The sequence below is a fragment of the Alternaria arbusti genome (genome assembly GCF_024043155.1).
Source record: "Alternaria arbusti strain BMP 1465 chromosome Unknown scaffold_38, whole genome shotgun sequence".
Classification (NCBI taxonomy): domain Eukaryota; kingdom Fungi; phylum Ascomycota; class Dothideomycetes; order Pleosporales; family Pleosporaceae; genus Alternaria; species Alternaria arbusti.
The window spans coordinates 94,966-112,120 of record NW_026249978.1 but is presented as its reverse complement, the minus strand read 5'-3'; the positions used below and the strand labels follow the sequence as shown (position 1 = coordinate 112,120).

General features: G+C 52.5%; 8 protein-coding genes across 8 annotated transcripts; 2 read left to right on the top strand and 6 right to left on the bottom strand.

Annotated features, from left to right (window-relative positions):
* Positions 1-1,294: 1,294 nt before the first annotated feature.
* Positions 1,295-3,181, bottom strand: J4E86_011634 (uncharacterized protein; the record flags this gene model as incomplete). The annotated part of the gene is made up of 2 exons (XM_051452125.1): positions 1,295-2,298; positions 2,353-3,181. 2 exons carry the CDS (start codon positions 3,179-3,181, stop codon positions 1,295-1,297), a joined length of 1,833 nt encoding a protein of 610 aa, XP_051296738.1.
* Positions 3,182-4,428: 1,247 nt separating this feature from the next.
* On the bottom strand, positions 4,429-4,993 carry J4E86_011633 (uncharacterized protein; the record flags this gene model as incomplete). Its single annotated transcript, XM_051452124.1, has 2 exons — positions 4,429-4,512; positions 4,637-4,993. 2 exons carry the CDS (start codon positions 4,991-4,993, stop codon positions 4,429-4,431), a joined length of 441 nt encoding a protein of 146 aa, XP_051296737.1.
* Positions 4,994-6,109: 1,116 nt separating this feature from the next.
* On the top strand, positions 6,110-6,805 carry J4E86_011632 (uncharacterized protein; the record flags this gene model as incomplete). Its single annotated transcript, XM_051452123.1, has 1 exon — positions 6,110-6,805. The coding sequence occupies one exon, from the start codon at positions 6,110-6,112 to the stop codon at positions 6,803-6,805; it is 696 nt and encodes a 231-aa protein (XP_051296736.1).
* A 1,892-nt stretch (positions 6,806-8,697) lies between these two features.
* Positions 8,698-10,011, bottom strand: J4E86_011631 (uncharacterized protein; the record flags this gene model as incomplete). The annotated part of the gene is made up of 4 exons (XM_051452122.1): positions 8,698-8,737; positions 8,787-9,300; positions 9,355-9,718; positions 9,961-10,011. 4 exons carry the CDS (start codon positions 10,009-10,011, stop codon positions 8,698-8,700), a joined length of 969 nt encoding a protein of 322 aa, XP_051296735.1.
* A 1,817-nt stretch (positions 10,012-11,828) lies between these two features.
* J4E86_011630 (uncharacterized protein) lies at positions 11,829-12,266 on the top strand (the record flags this gene model as incomplete). The annotated part of the gene is made up of 1 exon (XM_051452121.1): positions 11,829-12,266. The coding sequence occupies one exon, from the start codon at positions 11,829-11,831 to the stop codon at positions 12,264-12,266; it is 438 nt and encodes a 145-aa protein (XP_051296734.1).
* Positions 12,267-12,736: 470 nt separating this feature from the next.
* J4E86_011629 (uncharacterized protein) lies at positions 12,737-13,945 on the bottom strand (the record flags this gene model as incomplete). Its single annotated transcript, XM_051452120.1, has 2 exons — positions 12,737-12,772; positions 12,863-13,945. 2 exons carry the CDS (start codon positions 13,943-13,945, stop codon positions 12,737-12,739), a joined length of 1,119 nt encoding a protein of 372 aa, XP_051296733.1.
* A 337-nt stretch (positions 13,946-14,282) lies between these two features.
* On the bottom strand, positions 14,283-15,267 carry J4E86_011628 (uncharacterized protein; the record flags this gene model as incomplete). Its single annotated transcript, XM_051452119.1, has 2 exons — positions 14,283-15,014; positions 15,064-15,267. The coding sequence occupies 2 exons, from the start codon at positions 15,265-15,267 to the stop codon at positions 14,283-14,285; spliced, it is 936 nt and encodes a 311-aa protein (XP_051296732.1).
* Positions 15,268-15,988: 721 nt separating this feature from the next.
* On the bottom strand, positions 15,989-17,031 carry RPS0 (structural constituent of ribosome; the record flags this gene model as incomplete). The annotated part of the gene is made up of 3 exons (XM_051452118.1): positions 15,989-16,450; positions 16,504-16,718; positions 16,806-17,031. The coding sequence occupies 3 exons, from the start codon at positions 17,029-17,031 to the stop codon at positions 15,989-15,991; spliced, it is 903 nt and encodes a 300-aa protein (XP_051296731.1).
* Positions 17,032-17,155: the final 124 nt, after the last annotated feature.

Below are 17,155 nucleotides of genomic sequence, written 5' to 3'. Positions count from 1 at the left end.
GGGGGATGCGGGGGTGGATGGATGGGTGGATGGATGGATGGATGGATGGATGGATTGGTGGGTTGGTGGATGGATGGATGGGTGGATGGATGGATGGAGGGATGGATGGGTGGATGGATGGGTGAGTGGATGGTATGGAGGGATGGATGGACGGGTGGATGAACGAGAAGAGAAATCATACATCTCTCAATATATGCGTCAAACCAGATGGCTTCTTCCTCTTCCTCCCCGTCTCATCAGCGCCGGTGTATTCAGCGTCTTCTTGGCGGAGGTGCAGGAGGACTTCGTGGTTGGAGAGGAGCGCGGATTGGGGGGTTTTGATCTGAGTATATTTGTCAGCAAATGGACGCAGGATGGCGCTACAGAGGGTTCTTGATGGTTTTGGAGGTATTGGGTGGAATGGAAAGGCTTAAGTGAGGTTGTGGATGTGGAATGTATGTCATGTGATTGGAAGGTCGAACGGAGGATATGAGACTTGAGTTCTGGAGGATGTTACTTACATGCATCTTGATAATCTCGTGGCGCTCGCGCAGACTTCCGTGTTGGATTTCGGAGTTGAAGTCGTCCGATGACCACCAGTCTGCGCTAGGTAGCAGGTCCTGGAGTTGAAGCGATGTGCTTTCCCAGTACACTGAACTCAAATTAGTTTCATGAAGACATGTAAACGCGTCGTCCCCGCAAGACTGCATGAAGTTGAAAGCAAATCCAAGCAGATTGTGCAAAAGACCAATGTAAAGTCACTCCTGCTCTTCGTGTACCCTCATGTTGGCTATGACTGACGAAAGTGGCTAGCGCCATCGCAACACGTGAAGGGACATCGGGAGCGCGTACCTGTGACGAGCGACTGCAATCTGCAAGCAAGCTTCTAAGGATGAAGAAGCGCGTCTAGTATTCGATGCGGTGTGCACAACTCAGGTGCTTGAAGTTCCGTCTACATGATGCGTGCGCCAGAGCGACACCGGGAAGGTGAGCAAAGGGCAGTTTTTCGCGCTAGCGTCTTGGCAACGCGAGGGTAAACTTGCCAGAATGGAAGCAAGGTATTTGTTGTTCACATAACATATGGAACTTCAAGTTGCAACTTAGAAGATCGTTACTGGGTATTATTACTATAATCACTCGCTATCTTTTGTACTGTTCCAGACAGGGCTCGCTCGTTCGTTTCATGCCGCTAACGCCGCGCAATGCTATGCGAAATCTAAGATCATCGCAACTGGAGATCATGATCGTCGTTCACCCGTAACTTCGTTGCCTCGCGCTCGATCCTCAGTCCCCTCATCTAAAGCGTGATACTTCATCATGGTTCCCTCTGGGCTTTCGCCACCGCCTTCGTCTTCTTCACGATAAAGACGCCAACTTCCACACCCTTCGTGGGCTCACCGTTGTGGTAGTCCCGTTCCGAAACACCCTCGAGAACGGCCTGGATCAGTGTTGCAGCGCTCATCTCGGAGCTTGGGAGCTTTTTCGACTTGCTGAAGTACTTGGTGATTATCTCCCGTATCCGGGGTTTCTCTTGCTTGATCCACCAATCGTCCGCCCAAGCTGACCGTTGCATCAGAATCTCCTCTTTAGCGGCGTGGATGACTTCATAGTTTGCTCTTCTCTCGTTGTTGTGCCGTTCACCCATTGCTCCGCAGAACTTCCGGACTTGCGCCTCCAAGTGATTGTACTCGTCCAGGTAATTGACTGAGCTCATCTGACCCAGGTTCCTTCCTAGCTCCGAGTGGAGATCGTGGACTACCGTTACAGTGCGTAAGAGCGGGTCGAGAATTGGTCCGAGGTACTGCTGCGTAAAGGTCCTCGCACCTGTCCTGGTCGGATAGATGAATAGAAGGACGCCGTCATCGCTAGAAAGCTCGATTAGGCGATCGTACAGCAAAGATCTACCCCGAAACGTGAACATCTCAGCGAACTCATTAGTGTTAGTAGGCGGAATGTATCGCTCTACAATCGAAACATTGATGCTGCCCGGTGGCACGACGGGTCGAGGCGATGGGGGCAGGAGTTTCGAATCGAGTTGGTAGTCTGGTATAGCGACCGCGCTGTCAAAGACTTTGCTGGTAAAGTAAGAATCTCCTCCGACAGCAGGACCAGGCGTCGATGGAGGAGACTTTGGCAGATCCATGAGCGTGTAACGACCAGGAAGCGCGTGGAATACATTGATCCACGAGGTTTGCGTTGACGATCTGTCATGAATAGAAGCGATGACTTGGCCGAAGATGTGGCCTGATGTTGACGGACAAGGCAAGGCGTGGGACAGAATCTTGACTGAGTCCAACTCCAGACATCCAGATTCGTTTACTAAGCTCATTAGCGAACGGGACTATGCGTCATTCAGGTGCAGGGACTACTCACTGATGGTGCTTTTTGCCTCTTCTATCCACGCTGCCATCCTCAGCGCGTCGCTGAACTCGTCGTTGAACTCTTCGTGGGTTGGTACAATGATGGGCGCTTGACTGGGAGCTGTAGCGCTGGCAGTGATGTTCAGATTTGGTGACACCCCTGGCTCAGAATTTGGAGGCGAACCCAGCCCAACCGTGCGTGGGTTCACAAAGGATCCCCAACTGATCGTCCCCGGCTCCGTATCCGAGGGAGGCGTGTGAGTGGACACAAGATGTCCGACGCGGGCTCTAGCTTCCTTGGGACTGGTAACGGGGGTATGACTGGCCCCGTTGGCGTGGCTGAAGAAGTCGAGTGGTGGGCTGAGCGCATGGAGAGGGTCTTCTGGCTTCGACAGAGGTCCAGCGCCTAGTGGAGAGAAGGAGTGGTGTGTTTGCTGTGGGATACGATCAGGGTGGGGCGCAGCAATGCCTAGTACATCAAACGAGGGTAGACGCAGGTTGTGCGTACTCCTAAGGACCGTGGACGTGGGAAGCGAGAAGTTGCTTTGAGGAAGGTTGAGGGTCAGATCAAGCTGCGGCCGGTCCTCGATGGTAGGAGTCCTAAGAGGCTGGGGTAAGGCGGAAGCCAGCGGGAAAGGCTGCGGCAGAGAAGCGTCGAGAAACGAAGAGATATCGTTGGGAACCGCTATATCGGGGCAGGGACCCGCATCTATGCCTTCATCCGGAGTGGGTGGGATGGAGTTGGGCTGGAGCGCTTGGTGAGAGTCTTGGTGAAAGCGAGGAGGGGCATTATCAGCGTCAGCTCGCTGTAGAAGATGTGAAGAGGACTGGAAGCCCGTCATCATGACCAACGGGGTCTGAGATGTTTGCCGGTAACGCGCACGATCACGCTATGCTGGGTAAGTGGGATGAACAGACGCACGGAGACGTGGCTGAAAGATCTGGCGTCCAGGTACAAACGCGGTAGCGCCGCGGCGGCAGTAACGGCCGCGTGGGAAGTATTGACAGGTGGAAGGGGCTGGCGGTAAACGAGTGGATGGTCGCCTGGGGAAGACGGTCGCTGCGTCCAAGACATGAATGTAACAGCAGAGCGACCAGGCCAACGCGGTGCGAGGGCCAGGTGGGCTAGGTTGGGTTTGCGGAGTGAATACCCGATGTTCGCTGCGGTTGACGCTAGCGTGTTTTGGAGGCCCAGGGTCTCAGCAGCTGAAATCTAGACCTCGCGGCCACTGCAATTCACACCAGCGAAATGGCCTGACCGCACCCGCTGCTCCCTGCACACATGGCAGCCTAGCTCCATCACCAGCATGCCCATCCATCGCTCCTCACGCTGCCGTTGTTTGGTTGTTTGCAGCGCCGACTGTTCGGTGGGTCGATTCCCTGCTGCACGACAAGCCGGGCTAGTCCTGAAGCTGTTTGATACGAATTGAACGCACACCCATAGGGCTCCCGTGGGGAGCCAGCGTACACGAGTACGCAGTACGGCGCCGCACCCTGCCAATCGCCTCCTAGAACGCAGCCAGTCTCTGCACAGCTCATGGCCAAAACGCACGAGTTTTCAATTCGCTCCACAGTCACCTACCCTCGCCAACGTTTTGGTGCGAGCTTACAGCGCGTCTTTGGCATGGGTCTGACAAGCCTCCAAGCTATCTACCCGCAGTCACACAGTGCAGCCACACTCAGCTGCCGCGACACGCTTTGCCCTACAAGGCGAAGGGCCATGCGAGTCTAGGCTTCCCATCGAGATTTCTCTTTTGGCCAGCGGATTCTTGATTGTCAGCAATCGAAAACCGTGAAAACTTCTTTTTAGCTAGATGCAGCCTAAGTTAATGATCAGCGCCATGCTGCTTGTCACGGGACTTGCCGTTGGGCGCATTTTCGTCTCGCCACTACCGAGCTCAGGGTTTATTCCATAGTTTACAAACGTAAAACTTCGCTATCAATTCTGCGACCGATCCACTCATGCATGGATTGTCAGATGTCAGACTCTGCTTACAAGGTCCGTCCCACGATGCGACTTGCTCATTGTCTGCGACCAAGAACCAGCCGCAGAAACGTAAACACCATACCAAGCTTTTGTGCCTGCGGACTACGACAGCCCACCTTGAGCTTCGGGGTCCTGTTGCTTTGACTTGTCTTTAAGTACCTTCACCTTAGCTCCACGCTCGTCTAGCTTATTCCATCAAGACACTTCCTCGGTCAACCGCCGCGCCACCATCGCCTTTACGTACAATCAAGTATCAAACTATCGACATTAGCACCAACTTAACATATGAGTGAGACATGATACAACATACCTGCCACTTCTGCAGTCCCTTGTCCCTTGCTCCTGGCGCATTTGCGCTGGATCTTGATGCCATCTTCGGCTCATGCAGTTTCACGTACTCCTGCGCAAGCATAGGACATGCTTTCTTGTGCGCCTTGTAGTGCGCCTTCTGGCAGTCTTTGTTGCAGTACGTTACACTGTGGCACTTGATACACTGCTTGAGCGTGTCCGGAGACTTCCCGCATTGCGCGCACGCCTGAGGCGGTGCGGATGATGATGAGGATGAGGATGCAGACTCTGGCTGTGTGTTGGGTGTTTGTGACGATGAGGTTGATGACTCTGCCTGTGTGGTAGATCCAACGTTTGAGTTGTTTGCCGAGTCGGCCATCTTCGGAACCGAATGAGCGAGGATGTCTAAGTTGGAGTCGTGATAAATCCCAATTGCGGCTTCAATGTCGATGTGTTTCGCTGCTCTTCACCTCGACAGACGCCAAAAGTTGGACGTGATCGACATTTTGTCCGCAGGGATGCACTTGAAGCGACTGCGCTAACCCAATTCTGTGATAGCTTGAAAGGCTAGCAGGTGTCCCGAGGTCAGTCGCGAGCGCCATCTACACTGCCATAACATATCCGCCGTGCAAGGAAATTCTGATCAAGTCGCCATCAACCGCAACAATTTATCGCTCGGCTTTCTCGACATGTCAGATGCTTTTACTCGCGATAACGAAATCATTGCGAAGCTACGCGACTTTATCGAGCCACTAACCATCAGCTCGCCATGGTCCACTCATTGTTGTTGAGTGCCAACTCTCAAGAACTTTCGATTAATGCAACAAGAACGGTTGTGAGTCATTCAATGCAGAGAAACGTTTCTTTCCTCGTTCATGGCCGCCTTCGTCAATAGATGTCCACGTCTCATCGCTCCTGCCGTCTCAACAGTGTCAACACCAGCTGGACGAGAGAAAGAGAAGCCCAATAGGCTTTCACTCCTGAGTTGGTAGGCTCACAATGAGTTCGAGTTTTGGACAGTGTTGTCGACTTCGAGCCTGTGGGTGCTTAATTCGCGGTGAAGTATTATAAGAGTTGTACCAAGCACTGCAGTACCTCTTCTCCACACCAACACACCTCGACAACAACCTTCAGACAACTATACATAACTCGCACAGAACCTATCAGCGTTATCCAGATGTCCCACCAGCAGAACGACGATCATACATCCCAGCCGTCCCACGATGGCTCACATAGTTGCGAGCTGTGGATGTTCGAACACATAGTTGATGCCAGGACACAGCTAGTATCGATATGGACTGAGATGAACGCGCCTCCTCCGGCTACGATTGAACGGTACATAGTGTTATCCGCCTCCGAAGCACTTCACGACTCGGAGTGCCCTATCTGCCAGGAGGACTACGACGATGATCAGCATGTAGCTATCAAGCTTCTAGAGACAAACTGCAGTCACGTTTTCGGCCGAGACTGCTTACAATACTGGGTGAATAGCGGTATGCAAAAGGCTCATTACTGTCCTACATGTCGACAATGCATACGTGGCGCGCTTAGTGGACTACCTCCATCGCAGCCAGGTGCCGAAAACGAAGAAGAACATGTATTTGAGTTCATCTACGACGAAGAAGAAGAAGAACTTGAAGCAGAACTTGAAGCAAGACTTGAAGCAGAATTTGAAGAAGAACATGAAGAAGAACTCGAAGAAGAACAAAAAGAAGAAAATGAAGAAGAAGATGAAGATGAAGATGAAGATGAAGATGAAGATGAAGATGAAGATGAAGATGAAGATGAAGATGAAGATGAAGATGAAGAAGAGGAAGAGGAAGAAGCTGAACAAGTCCTCAGTCCGCAACAGCGTGAACAACGCGATAAGCACTGGGCCAACTTAATCGAAGTCAGCAACATTCTACAAGGAATCGAAACAATCGTTGTTCCCCCGGTTGCGGCGGGGGGCCATTCAAGCCTGGCTCTTCAAGTCGTACGCCCGGACCCGACTATCCAGAATGAAGACCGCGCCCTCAGGCAAACACTGACTCGTCTCTGGAATCAAAGCCATTATCTCAACGAGCTCCTGTGTCACAATTTCAAACGCAAGCAGGAGGAGAGGCAAAGGGAAATACTGCGCGCTGAAAGGGAGAGGAACTTACTGCACGCTGAGATGATGCTGTATATCGTTAATTTCCGGAGGATGTAGAAGGACAAACGGTTATGCAAGAATTGATGGAATCGCAAGCTAATTACGATCGTGGAATCTGTCTTCTCCCAGTATACGGGGTCGACATTGCACATCATGCGAATGGAGAAATTCATTGACTAAGATTAAGAGTTGCTCTCTTCCCGTATTATCAAGGTGCCACCATCTGTTTGTCGAACGATCCCATTGTGAAAGCGCTCCTTGCTATACTTTTTGGTAAACACCGATGACATAAAATAGCGAATCCATTGTAACGAAAACTGTGGTGACCGCTAAGTATCCGCACTCTGTTCCCATCCAGCCAATCTTTAGAATCTCCGTGACACCAGAACACCTTATTCGTCGTCTGCGCTTCCCTTGAACAGTGGTCATCCCACATCATCAACAAAATCCAATCGCACCGAAGCTCCATGAAGCAAGCAGGTCTCACTTCATGAGCCCATAAGTACAGACTGCACAACCTCATCCTCTCAATTCCGTCATTACCCCTCGCTCTCAAACACCCTCATTCCTTCCACGAAATAGCTGTCTACCTCTTTCACAAAACGCACTAAAATCCTGCTCCCGCCGCTCCAACGCTTGACGCATCCTTCTCAACTCCCCTTCCCGTTGCGTCAGGTGGGCTTCGCGAGCATCCAGATAGGCTGAACGTCGTTGGAACTCGAGTGACTGGAAAGCATGTGGTGGCGCTGCTCTGTTCTGTGCATCTTGGCGTGTGGAGTTTGTGGAGTTTGAATCGTCCGGGGGATAGTTGAATTGTGCTCTGTGTGGAGGTGCTGGGAATGGGGTGCGTTGCTGGCCGAACTGGAAGGGTTGAGGGGTTGGATGAGCGGGATGAGAGGCTATGTGAGGCCCTGAAGTTGTAGGTGGTGGCTCTGTTCGTCCGGCTGCCGCTTGTCCTGCGGCGAGTGCAGCGTGGAACTCACGATGTGTAAACACGGGCTCAGTACGCCAGTTTCCGCGGTATGAAGTGTCACCGGATGTAGTACGTGACTGAGTCGTAGGCGGACGGGGCTGACTGGTACGCGCGTAAGGCCGGGGTGTACGTACAGGCTGTAGTATTGGATTCGTATCTCTCGTGGCAGAATCTGACATGGTTTCGCCCGCAGGGCCTTCGGGCACGCCCGCAAAGAGGGAAGGTGCGGAGTTGCCAGCTCTAAGAACCTCTGTAGCCTCTTCTGTCAAACGCCGACTGCGCGCCGAAAGGCTTTCATATTCGGCTCTGAACCATACGGCGCGACACAGCGGACAGAGATTGGTGTTGTCTTGGGTCTTGCGACGGGCGAAGATCTTCTCGAGGCAGGCTTGACAGAATTCGTGGTTGCACTGGGCGGGTGGCTGGACGACGCGCATTGCTTTGTGGCTACTTCGATCGTATTCTTCTGTGCATATCGGACAGTGGGCTTCTTCTCGTGGGTTGCGCTCACTACATGGCTTCAAGCAACGGCGTATGAATTGGGCACAGGCCAATGGCGCTGGTTCCATGTTGATTGATCGTGGCGGAGTTGGTGGAGTACTTCTAAGCGTTGGAGTGTTGAACCGACACCTCGGTGGTGTGAGAGGTTGTAGTCAGCCTTGGGAAGGTTGGGAGGGTATAGAAGTGGATCCGACGCAAACTTGCGCAACCCGGAGTGAAGAGCGTGGAATCCCCACGGACCAGTAGAGACATGGTGGGAAGAGAAGTGACGTAGTCTACGCGTGTTGAACCTGACTTAAGAAGATCGTAGAATAAATAGATCACATTGAGCTATCGAACCCGCTGATTACGAAGGGAAGCCTGGCTACGTCTAGCGCGCCATGCAGTGACAATATGAAGATAACATGACAGCGCTGTCAACCCAACTGACTTCCATCCAGTTATACGTACAAGACGTCAATTCCTCGGCCTTCGCCTACTGTTTCGACAAGATCAACATTTGGAAGATTGAGAACCTGTATAGCGATTAGCTTGTGTCGTCTTAGTCCCGCGCGATATACTCACAGTACGCTGGTGATGAAAAGATACCCTTTGTCGACATATGTGAAAAAGACCAAGCAGCCCATTATCGATAGGTTCATCGATGCCATGACAGTACCCTTGACTAGGGCGTCTTCGTGCTCAGACATCATGTACTTCATGACAGCAGGTACTATACCAGCGATTACAGCTGTGAAGTAGTAGGTGTACCTCTTCAAAGCAGCATCATAGAGTTTTGGCTTGCCGCTAACTTTGTCGGTTTGGAGGAATCTTCCGAAGATATTGATAAGTGTAAGCGATCGCTCGCAGACCCACAGAGTAAACAAGTCGGGGTATTGGCGGGACTTGAGCGAGACCAGGTCTGTGGCTGCGGCTTGATGGCCGGAAATGCTTTCAGGATGGCCGTAAAGAGGGTTACAGTTATCTATCGGGTGATTGCGCACAGCGCGAGACACGTTGTAGGACTGAATTTGCTCGATATCGAAATGATCGGGGGGTGAAATCTTGTTCAGTTTACGCTGTCGCAGAAGTGCTTCTTCTAGAGGGGTGTTAGCGTTCGTCAAGGCCCCAGAGGATCACTGATCGAGTATACCATATTTCTCCAATTTCTGACGAATCTCCATAATGATATGATACTGCTTGGGCTTCACTCCATTGTTGCTCTGATTGCTCGCCATGGCCCAATCTGTGGCATATTTAGCGGTGGTCCTGGCATTTTGCTCATCTTCCATATCAGAACGAAGGTCCCACTCAAGGTAGTCAAGTTCGGCTTGCATGTAGAGGAGATTCTGTACACCGAGAGTCCGGAAGGTGCGGAAGAGGGCTCGCTCCGGTCCGCGTGTCATGAACTCAGCTAACCGTGGGAAGCCAGCTGGGAGGCTGACAACGTAGTTGCATGGTTCTTCGGGGTCATCAGAGTCGTCGGAATCTAGGGCTTTCTCGACGTTTTCAGCTTCCTTAGAGGGATTCTCTTAGATTATCTTGTAGTTTGACGTGTGTCGCGCAGGATTGCCATGTAGCTGGCCAGCAGGCACCGTGACAGCCGAATGCGCTTGCCGAAGCACAGATTTATCTATGTCTACACTTGCGAGGCTCACATGAGGCTGTGGAGAATGAGCCGAGGTGTGAAAAAGCGGAGTGTACTCCGGGTGTGAAGGGTCCCAGACCGGGACCTCGTCCACAGAACGTTCCGAATCACGTCCATCGGATGTAGCTGGTCGGATAGGTCCAAGTGTGGTGTTGTCGACATGGTCGAGATCTGGCGTTGGAGATGTAAACATGGTAACTATTTGTTAGTAATGAATACGATCAATGATTCTCTTGTAAATAGTGGAACTTACGCTGGAAAGAAACACAGCCTGCCGGAGCTGTACTTATATGCACGAAGTACGTCGAAAACGCAGCAGTATGACACCACAATTGAAGCAGATGAGCATGCAGATGACCCCAATTAACAAGAGTGATGGTGTCGGCGTATATTCCATGGTACCCGCAAGAGCCCTGTGAATGTACGCCACACAGGTCCGCCCAGCTCTTGTCACGGGTAGGGCTCTGACAAATCGATGGCAGTCACTTGTGAAGATACCTTACTTCACGAAATCTTGTGCCGTCGAGGATTCCCGTCTTGTAACGCGTACATGCGCCGTTCGGTCCGTCCTGTGGACACATCCGGCTCCACTGTTATTGTTGGCGGTGCGATCAGTCGTGGCCTTCTGAGTCTGAACGAGAAATTCTGGAGGCCAGGAAACTGCTTCAAGGATAGGTAAACAGACCAGTGTTGCAAACCCAAATGCTGCTGGTGAAGTATGCAGCTTCGGTGTTGGCTACTTCCACCAGGCCGTGCTATCATTATTTGTTTGCGGCCTTTCCAAGTCAACGAATATTCAAAGTCCTGCATGATTGATTCGCCATTGCCGTTGCGCATTGGAAAATTTGGAAAACGGCAGGTGAAGCTCGATGATGATTGAGGAAGAATGCGACATCTGACCACTGGTGTCGGCATGCTAATATAGGTTCTTTGCTGAATCGCGTGGGTGATGAGAGCTAAAGTATTATCGTACACGTTCGCGACTGTTCAAAGGTGGAAGCAGAGTCTGAGGTGGTGAAGCATGGATAGAAGAGATTGATGACATCATCCGCAGAATGGGCAAGAGCTGCCCGAACCCAGCCACGTGCCAGCCTTCTCACATTGCCCTGAACATCAAAGCTCGTCGCATATCCCAACGAAACGCATTATGAATCCTGAAGTCACTGGAAATCCGATGCAACGGCCAGCGGAAGCAATTGATGACTTCACGTGCGGGTTTGACCACTAGCTAGATCGCATGGTGGCATCACCTCGATACCTAATGCGTTTGTCGTATTCCCATCGACAATACATCGAAGCTGTTCAACACCTGAAGAGACACCAGTTTAATGTTGTAGAAGCCACTTCCAGGCCACATGCACCTGCACTGAAGTCCACTGCACTAATAACGATCTGCCTACCTACTACCTTGACATATTTACGCCCCCACGTCAGCGCTCTCCACATCACCAAATGCTCAAATCTGCCGGGCACGGACTTCGCAAAAGGTCCACCGTAAGACGAATGGAATTCGCAATCACAGGAGTCAAATGTGTCCTGGTAGGTGTCAGCCTACGCGAAGTCCGACGTCGTTCAGCATACGCAGCCTTGGCGACTACATCGATTCGAACGTGATCACATGGCATACGTAGACTACGGAACATGGCTGGAGTCGTGGAAAGAGTTTCTACCTGACCAAGTGGATTGCGAATACACGTGTTGTTTCCTACCATGAACGGAGCTTACTAGGTACGCGTACAGCGCCCTGCCTAGAGCAGCGGAAGGCGTCTGAGAGGCGCAAACTCAGTGTACTCCGTGGCTTACTTCATTCAGAACAATTCTACGGGTTTACGCGTCACAACCATGTCCTCTGTCGATCAAGCCTCAGGTCGACGCGTTCGCCAGCTCCAGAGAACTATATATCCCCATCCTCCTCATCTTGTCCCATCATCTCATCCACCACCACACTATCCATCACTTCAACCCCCATTATCCCCACCATGAAATACCTATTCCTCCTCCCCCTCCTCCCCACCTCTCTCGCCCTTGCCACCCCCCTCAAACGCCTAACCCCCGATCTCCACCCCCGCGCCGCACACTGGGGAACAAAGTCCTGGTCCGGTACTCATACCATCACCGTAACAACAACCCTAACCGTCACCGTCACCGCCTTCCCCACCGCCAACGGCACGTTCCCCAACATCACTACCACCGATGTGAGCGCGACGACCACCTCGAGCGATGATTTTGCGCCGATCACATTGATCACGCTGCCTACCGAGGCGGCTGCGACTACGGGGTCGAACGATGGTCTGGCGCCCTTTACGTTGATTACGCTTCCTTCGGCTACAGATGGAGGGGATGCGGCTGCAGCGCCTACGCCGAATGATCTTGAGCCGATTACTCTGATTGATATTAGTGCTGTTACGCCTATTTAGATGGATTTGGGACGAAGTGGTAAGGTGAAAGAGGAGGCAGTAGGGTTATGTGGTAGATTGGCATGGTTGCGGGAACTGGAGACAGAGAACTGCTGAGTTGTTCTCAAGGAGGGGTTCGTTTTGGTGTACATATCGTCTTGCTATAGTTCTTGCAACTCCACACTCTTTTGATGTATCGATTCAGTCGCTCGTTTGGAAGTGGAAACTCATGTGCATGATTTGTGTTAGTGGGTTAGACTCAGGTCTGGGGTGTTTAAGCATCAAGTAACAGTGGAACGGTAGCTGGAGTGAGGGGCATAAACAAACTTTCTGGTTTCTCATACCGTATCAAGTATCGGCCTGAAGCGTACCTAGAAGAAGACTGAGGCCAGAAGGTCATGCCGTCGCAGATCCACAACACACGTTTTGAAGGTCGTCAATGACAACTCTCAAACAGTTCCGTCGCGCTCAACCGCATGCTACTGCTAACCTTACTTCCTCTCCTCACATGCTTCGACGCAAATGCCCTGTCACACGTTAGCATTTCCTTCACATAAACATCAACACTGAACCACTTACACATCCCCAACAATCTTTCTCAAAACTAGACTATCCACCCATTCACCCTTGATCTGCGTCTTCTCCTTCGTCAGGCTATGTCTTTCAAACCCCAGCCTCTCCGCCAACTTCCAACTCCCCTCGTTCCTAGGATCGCACTCAATCTCCATCTCCAACTTCCCTTGGTTCTGCAGTCTTTCTTTCAAGGCGTCGATGAAAGCTGTCATGGCTTCTGTAGCGTAACCCTGGCCTTGCATTGAGGGCAAGAAGGAGAACCAGAGTTTGGCGTGGGTGACGGGTTTGATGGTAGATTCGCCTGGGAGAGAGTCGGAGTTGGCCTGAGAAGTTTTGGCGCCGACGCGGCCGATGAATTGTTCGTTGAGCGTCTCGACAGCGAGTTCGTACTTCGTTCGCGGCACGTCGTTGTGGTTGCGGATGTTTTCCAAGACGAGCTCACGAGCTTGTTGGCGTGTTCGAGGGGGCCACTCTTGGTAACGTGCATTTTGCTCGTTTCCTTCGAGAAGAAAGTAGCCTTCCTCGTCCTTCATTACGAACTCGCGAAGGAGCAGACGGGGTGTCTTGATGGCACCGAAGCGCTCGCCTTTAACGTTTGCGCGAGCGATGGCTGCGAGTTCCTCTTTGGTGAAGGCACTGGAGGCTTTGAGGATCTTCTGAATAACATTCCCCTTGGCGACCATGTAGTCGACGATGTTGTTTGCTTTTGCCGCGAGTTCAAGCTTCACACGCGCGTACTCATCCCTCAACTCGTTGTCAGAACGTAGCGTATCTCGCAGGCTGAGGTGATTGCGCGTTTGTGCAACGCCGTCAACACAAAGGTAAACGTTGTGTCGATTGGACTGGTTAGGGTCTTTGAAGGCATGGCGATCCACGATCCCCAGCTCTCCAAGGTAATCGAATTTTCCTTTCTCGATGAGAGCGTCGATAGCAGGCTGAACATTATCGCGAGTGACAATGATGTCAACATCGATGATAGGTTTGGCGACAAGTCCCGGTACTGATGTACTACCCACGTGCTCGATCGAGAGGTAGTCGATGTCCTGTAGGTGATGTTCCAACTCCGACTTGATAGTTTCGAATTGCTGCGGCCATTCCTTGTTGTATTGCTCGATGATGACAGACATTCTTGACGATAGAAGAGAGGCGTATAGTAAAGCACTAATCAAGTCGGCGGCGCCTGGTCGAGGTTGAACAGGTGAATGTGTCGGCTAAACCTCCCAAGCTTGTGAAACGATCTCGCTTCTCACCCGGGCGCGCCCGAGGGGTGCAGGAGCAAGAATGTCGGTGTAACAAAAAGCATGAAAAGAGCACAGAGACAAGCAAGATAGCGGAAACCCGAGATTGAGGTGGTACATAGAGCCAAGATGCCGCTTGCGCACAAAGGGCGAATGCAACGCGGAGATACGGGCAAGACTCCGACCCGCTTGATTTGATTGCGCTCCAGCCTCCAGACTTGTTGAACTAATCATACTCTTCAATCTTGATCACAGGTATGTCTGCGTATGGCGGAGGCGCATCTCGGCCCAACAGAGCAGTCTCGGCCTCAGAGTCTGTGCCAGGCTTTTCCTGCTGTCTCTGCAGAAACAGGCGACGTGCCATGACGAGGCTAGCCGCAAGCAGTGCAAAGAGCGGGAGAAGTAGGGCATCCTTTCCAACCTGTATTCTGCCAACAAAAGCGTTCCAGGCCCTCGACAACGTGCCAAATCTACCGTACTCGTCCCATTCACGTGGGTCAAATGTTGTTTGCATCATGGCCAGCTTGCCACACTTCATCCTCGGCGGTGGCATCTTGCCCTTTGCGGAGACGACTAGTACTTCTTCGATGGAGAGTATATATCCACCTTCCATATTCTCATCGTGTTCCTTGCGCACCAAGATCTGAACAATCTTCTGACCCAACTTGATTGGTTCAGCGGTCTCGCCCCAGGGCAAGCCCGTCACATTGAACTGAAGCCACCAAAGTTCAGGCTCGTCAGCGCGGAAGATGGTATGCTCGTATTGTAGGGGAAACATTATCCTGCTATGCTTGTTCGGATTTGAGGCGTCTTCGGAATCCGCATCCGTCTCTTCCTGCTCCACCTCGGTGGTGACCTGCTTCGCGTTTATGTTGAGAGGCATGGGATCGAGAGGGAATATGCGCTGATCGTTGAGAAGTAACGCATCGTTGAATTCGGTCAAGACGAACTTAAGCAACTGGTCACGGTCAGTCGTATTCATTCTGAGCGCTGTAGAGTGCACTTACTAGAGAGTTCTTTGGTGCCGGATGCAGCCATTCTGCCTTATGAGGACTCGTCCAAGCACGCAGCGGGCATCCCACGCATTCCAGCTTCACCGTGTATTCTCGGCCAGCCTCCTCTTCAATGACTTCGTTATGGTCCGATGTTGTCGGACGAGTGATAGCTGCGGTAGCCAGCGCCGAGAGACCGAGAAGAGCAAAAGGACGCATTGTGACGTTAACCGCAGACAAAAAGGAAGGGGAAGTCACAACACAGCTCAAAGAAGTGATGTTCGCACAAGGGAGGCGGGAGATGGCCGACGATGCCGGGCGACGCGTACAAGCCTCGGACTACGGCAACGCTAGCGCAGGGATCATCAGCGTGGGTAATGCTCATTCTAGAAGCCTGAAGCTTGTCTCCTCCTATACTCCTCTTTGCGTACAGACCGCGCATGCCGTATTTGTTGGTTTTCACGACGGTGCTGTTCGTGTTCACAAACATGGCGGCTCGTCATCCAGCCATACGGTCGTCGACTCATCTCTTACAAAAGCACTCCGCGTGAGCATCGATGTTCTGGGGGCGCAATGTAGAGAAAGGTGGGTCCGGTATTGTCTTCACCCTCACATCAAGGCATGGCAAGGTTGGGAAGTTGTAGTCAGAATGGTCATGGAGCAGGTTCGCATTGAAGGACTGGGCGCCAATTAAGTACAACCCGATCGCCAGCACAGGGCTTTCCCCCATACATTGTATGGATATCTTTCCCTCATAAGCGCGTAGCATTGATCATATCCCTCAACACGTCCCCTTCCAGACATAGCATGGTTATATCTTTGAGTCGTTGTCAAATGGTCTCATATTTCCTTTTCCTTTTTACTCCTACGCCGCCGGCACATGCCAGGTTGTCAAAGACAGGGTATGTAAGAGAAGCATCGACGAAACGGGTCAAGACATCTACCACTGGGTAGTGGTAGCAGGGGCAGCGGTCTCGGCACCCCAGCCCTCGTTGCCAGTCTGAGCATCGCCAGACGCAGCCCAGTCGGCAGTGTCGGCGTCCCAGCTGGTGCCAGGGGCAGCAGCAGCCTGGGCGGTGAAAGCACCGGCAGATGCGCCGGAGACCTCCCACTCGCTAGTGAAGCCGTCAGCGACGGGACCAGCACCGACCTCATCGGCACCGGGGATTTTGGCCTCCTCGACGCCAGCGCTGTCCTTGTTCTCCTCAGCCTCGGGGTCGCGGTAGAAGTACAAGTCAGTCATGACGTCCCACTCAGTCTCGCGGTTGGCGAGGGTGCCGCGGAGGCGGAGGACCTCACGGGCAAGCATCCACCAGATCAGACCGATGGCGTGGCGTCCCTTGTTGTTGGTGGGGATAGCGACATCGACGTACTCGGTGGGGGAGTCTCCGTCACAGAGGGCCTGTTCTGGGTTAGTTTCCAAATCCTCTTCCTAATTCTACACGAGTTGCTTACAATGACGGGGATGTTGACGTAGGAAGCCTCCTTGATGGCCTGCGCGTCGGTGCGGGGGTCGGTGACGATGACCAGGCGGGGCTCACGGAACGAACGGGTGATGTAGTTGGTGAAGTTACCGGGGGTGAAGCGACCGGCGATGGCAGTGGCACCAGTGTGGGAAGCGAACTTCAGGACGGCACGCTGTCCGTAGGGACGGGCAGAGATGACACAGACTATTCACGCAGTGTCAGCCAAAGTCGTGTGTGCCAATATCCGCATCTTTCAAGATTATGCATCTGGAATTGCGCGAGTGAACGTACTGTCGGCCGGGTTGTCAATGGCGACAATGATGCGCGCGGCGAGGACAATCTTCTCCCAGGTCTTGCCAATGTTCAAGACGTTGACACCGTCGGGCCTGGTCTTCCACAGGTAAGGCTCCATGTGCACCTGGAGGTTCTTGGAACCGAGGTGGCACTGAGCAGCGAGGAGCATCTCAATGTCCTGCTGGGTGGGGTTGAAGATGGCGGGGAGGTTGGAAGGAGCCATTTTGACGGTTTGGCGCTGTACGAGCTGGTCGGTATACAGGAGTTGTCGGGTTGCGTGCGAGAGACTGAGTCGACGAACTTTCGTGTTCGCGATATTCGCATCGTGGTGGGAGCGCCTAGCCGCA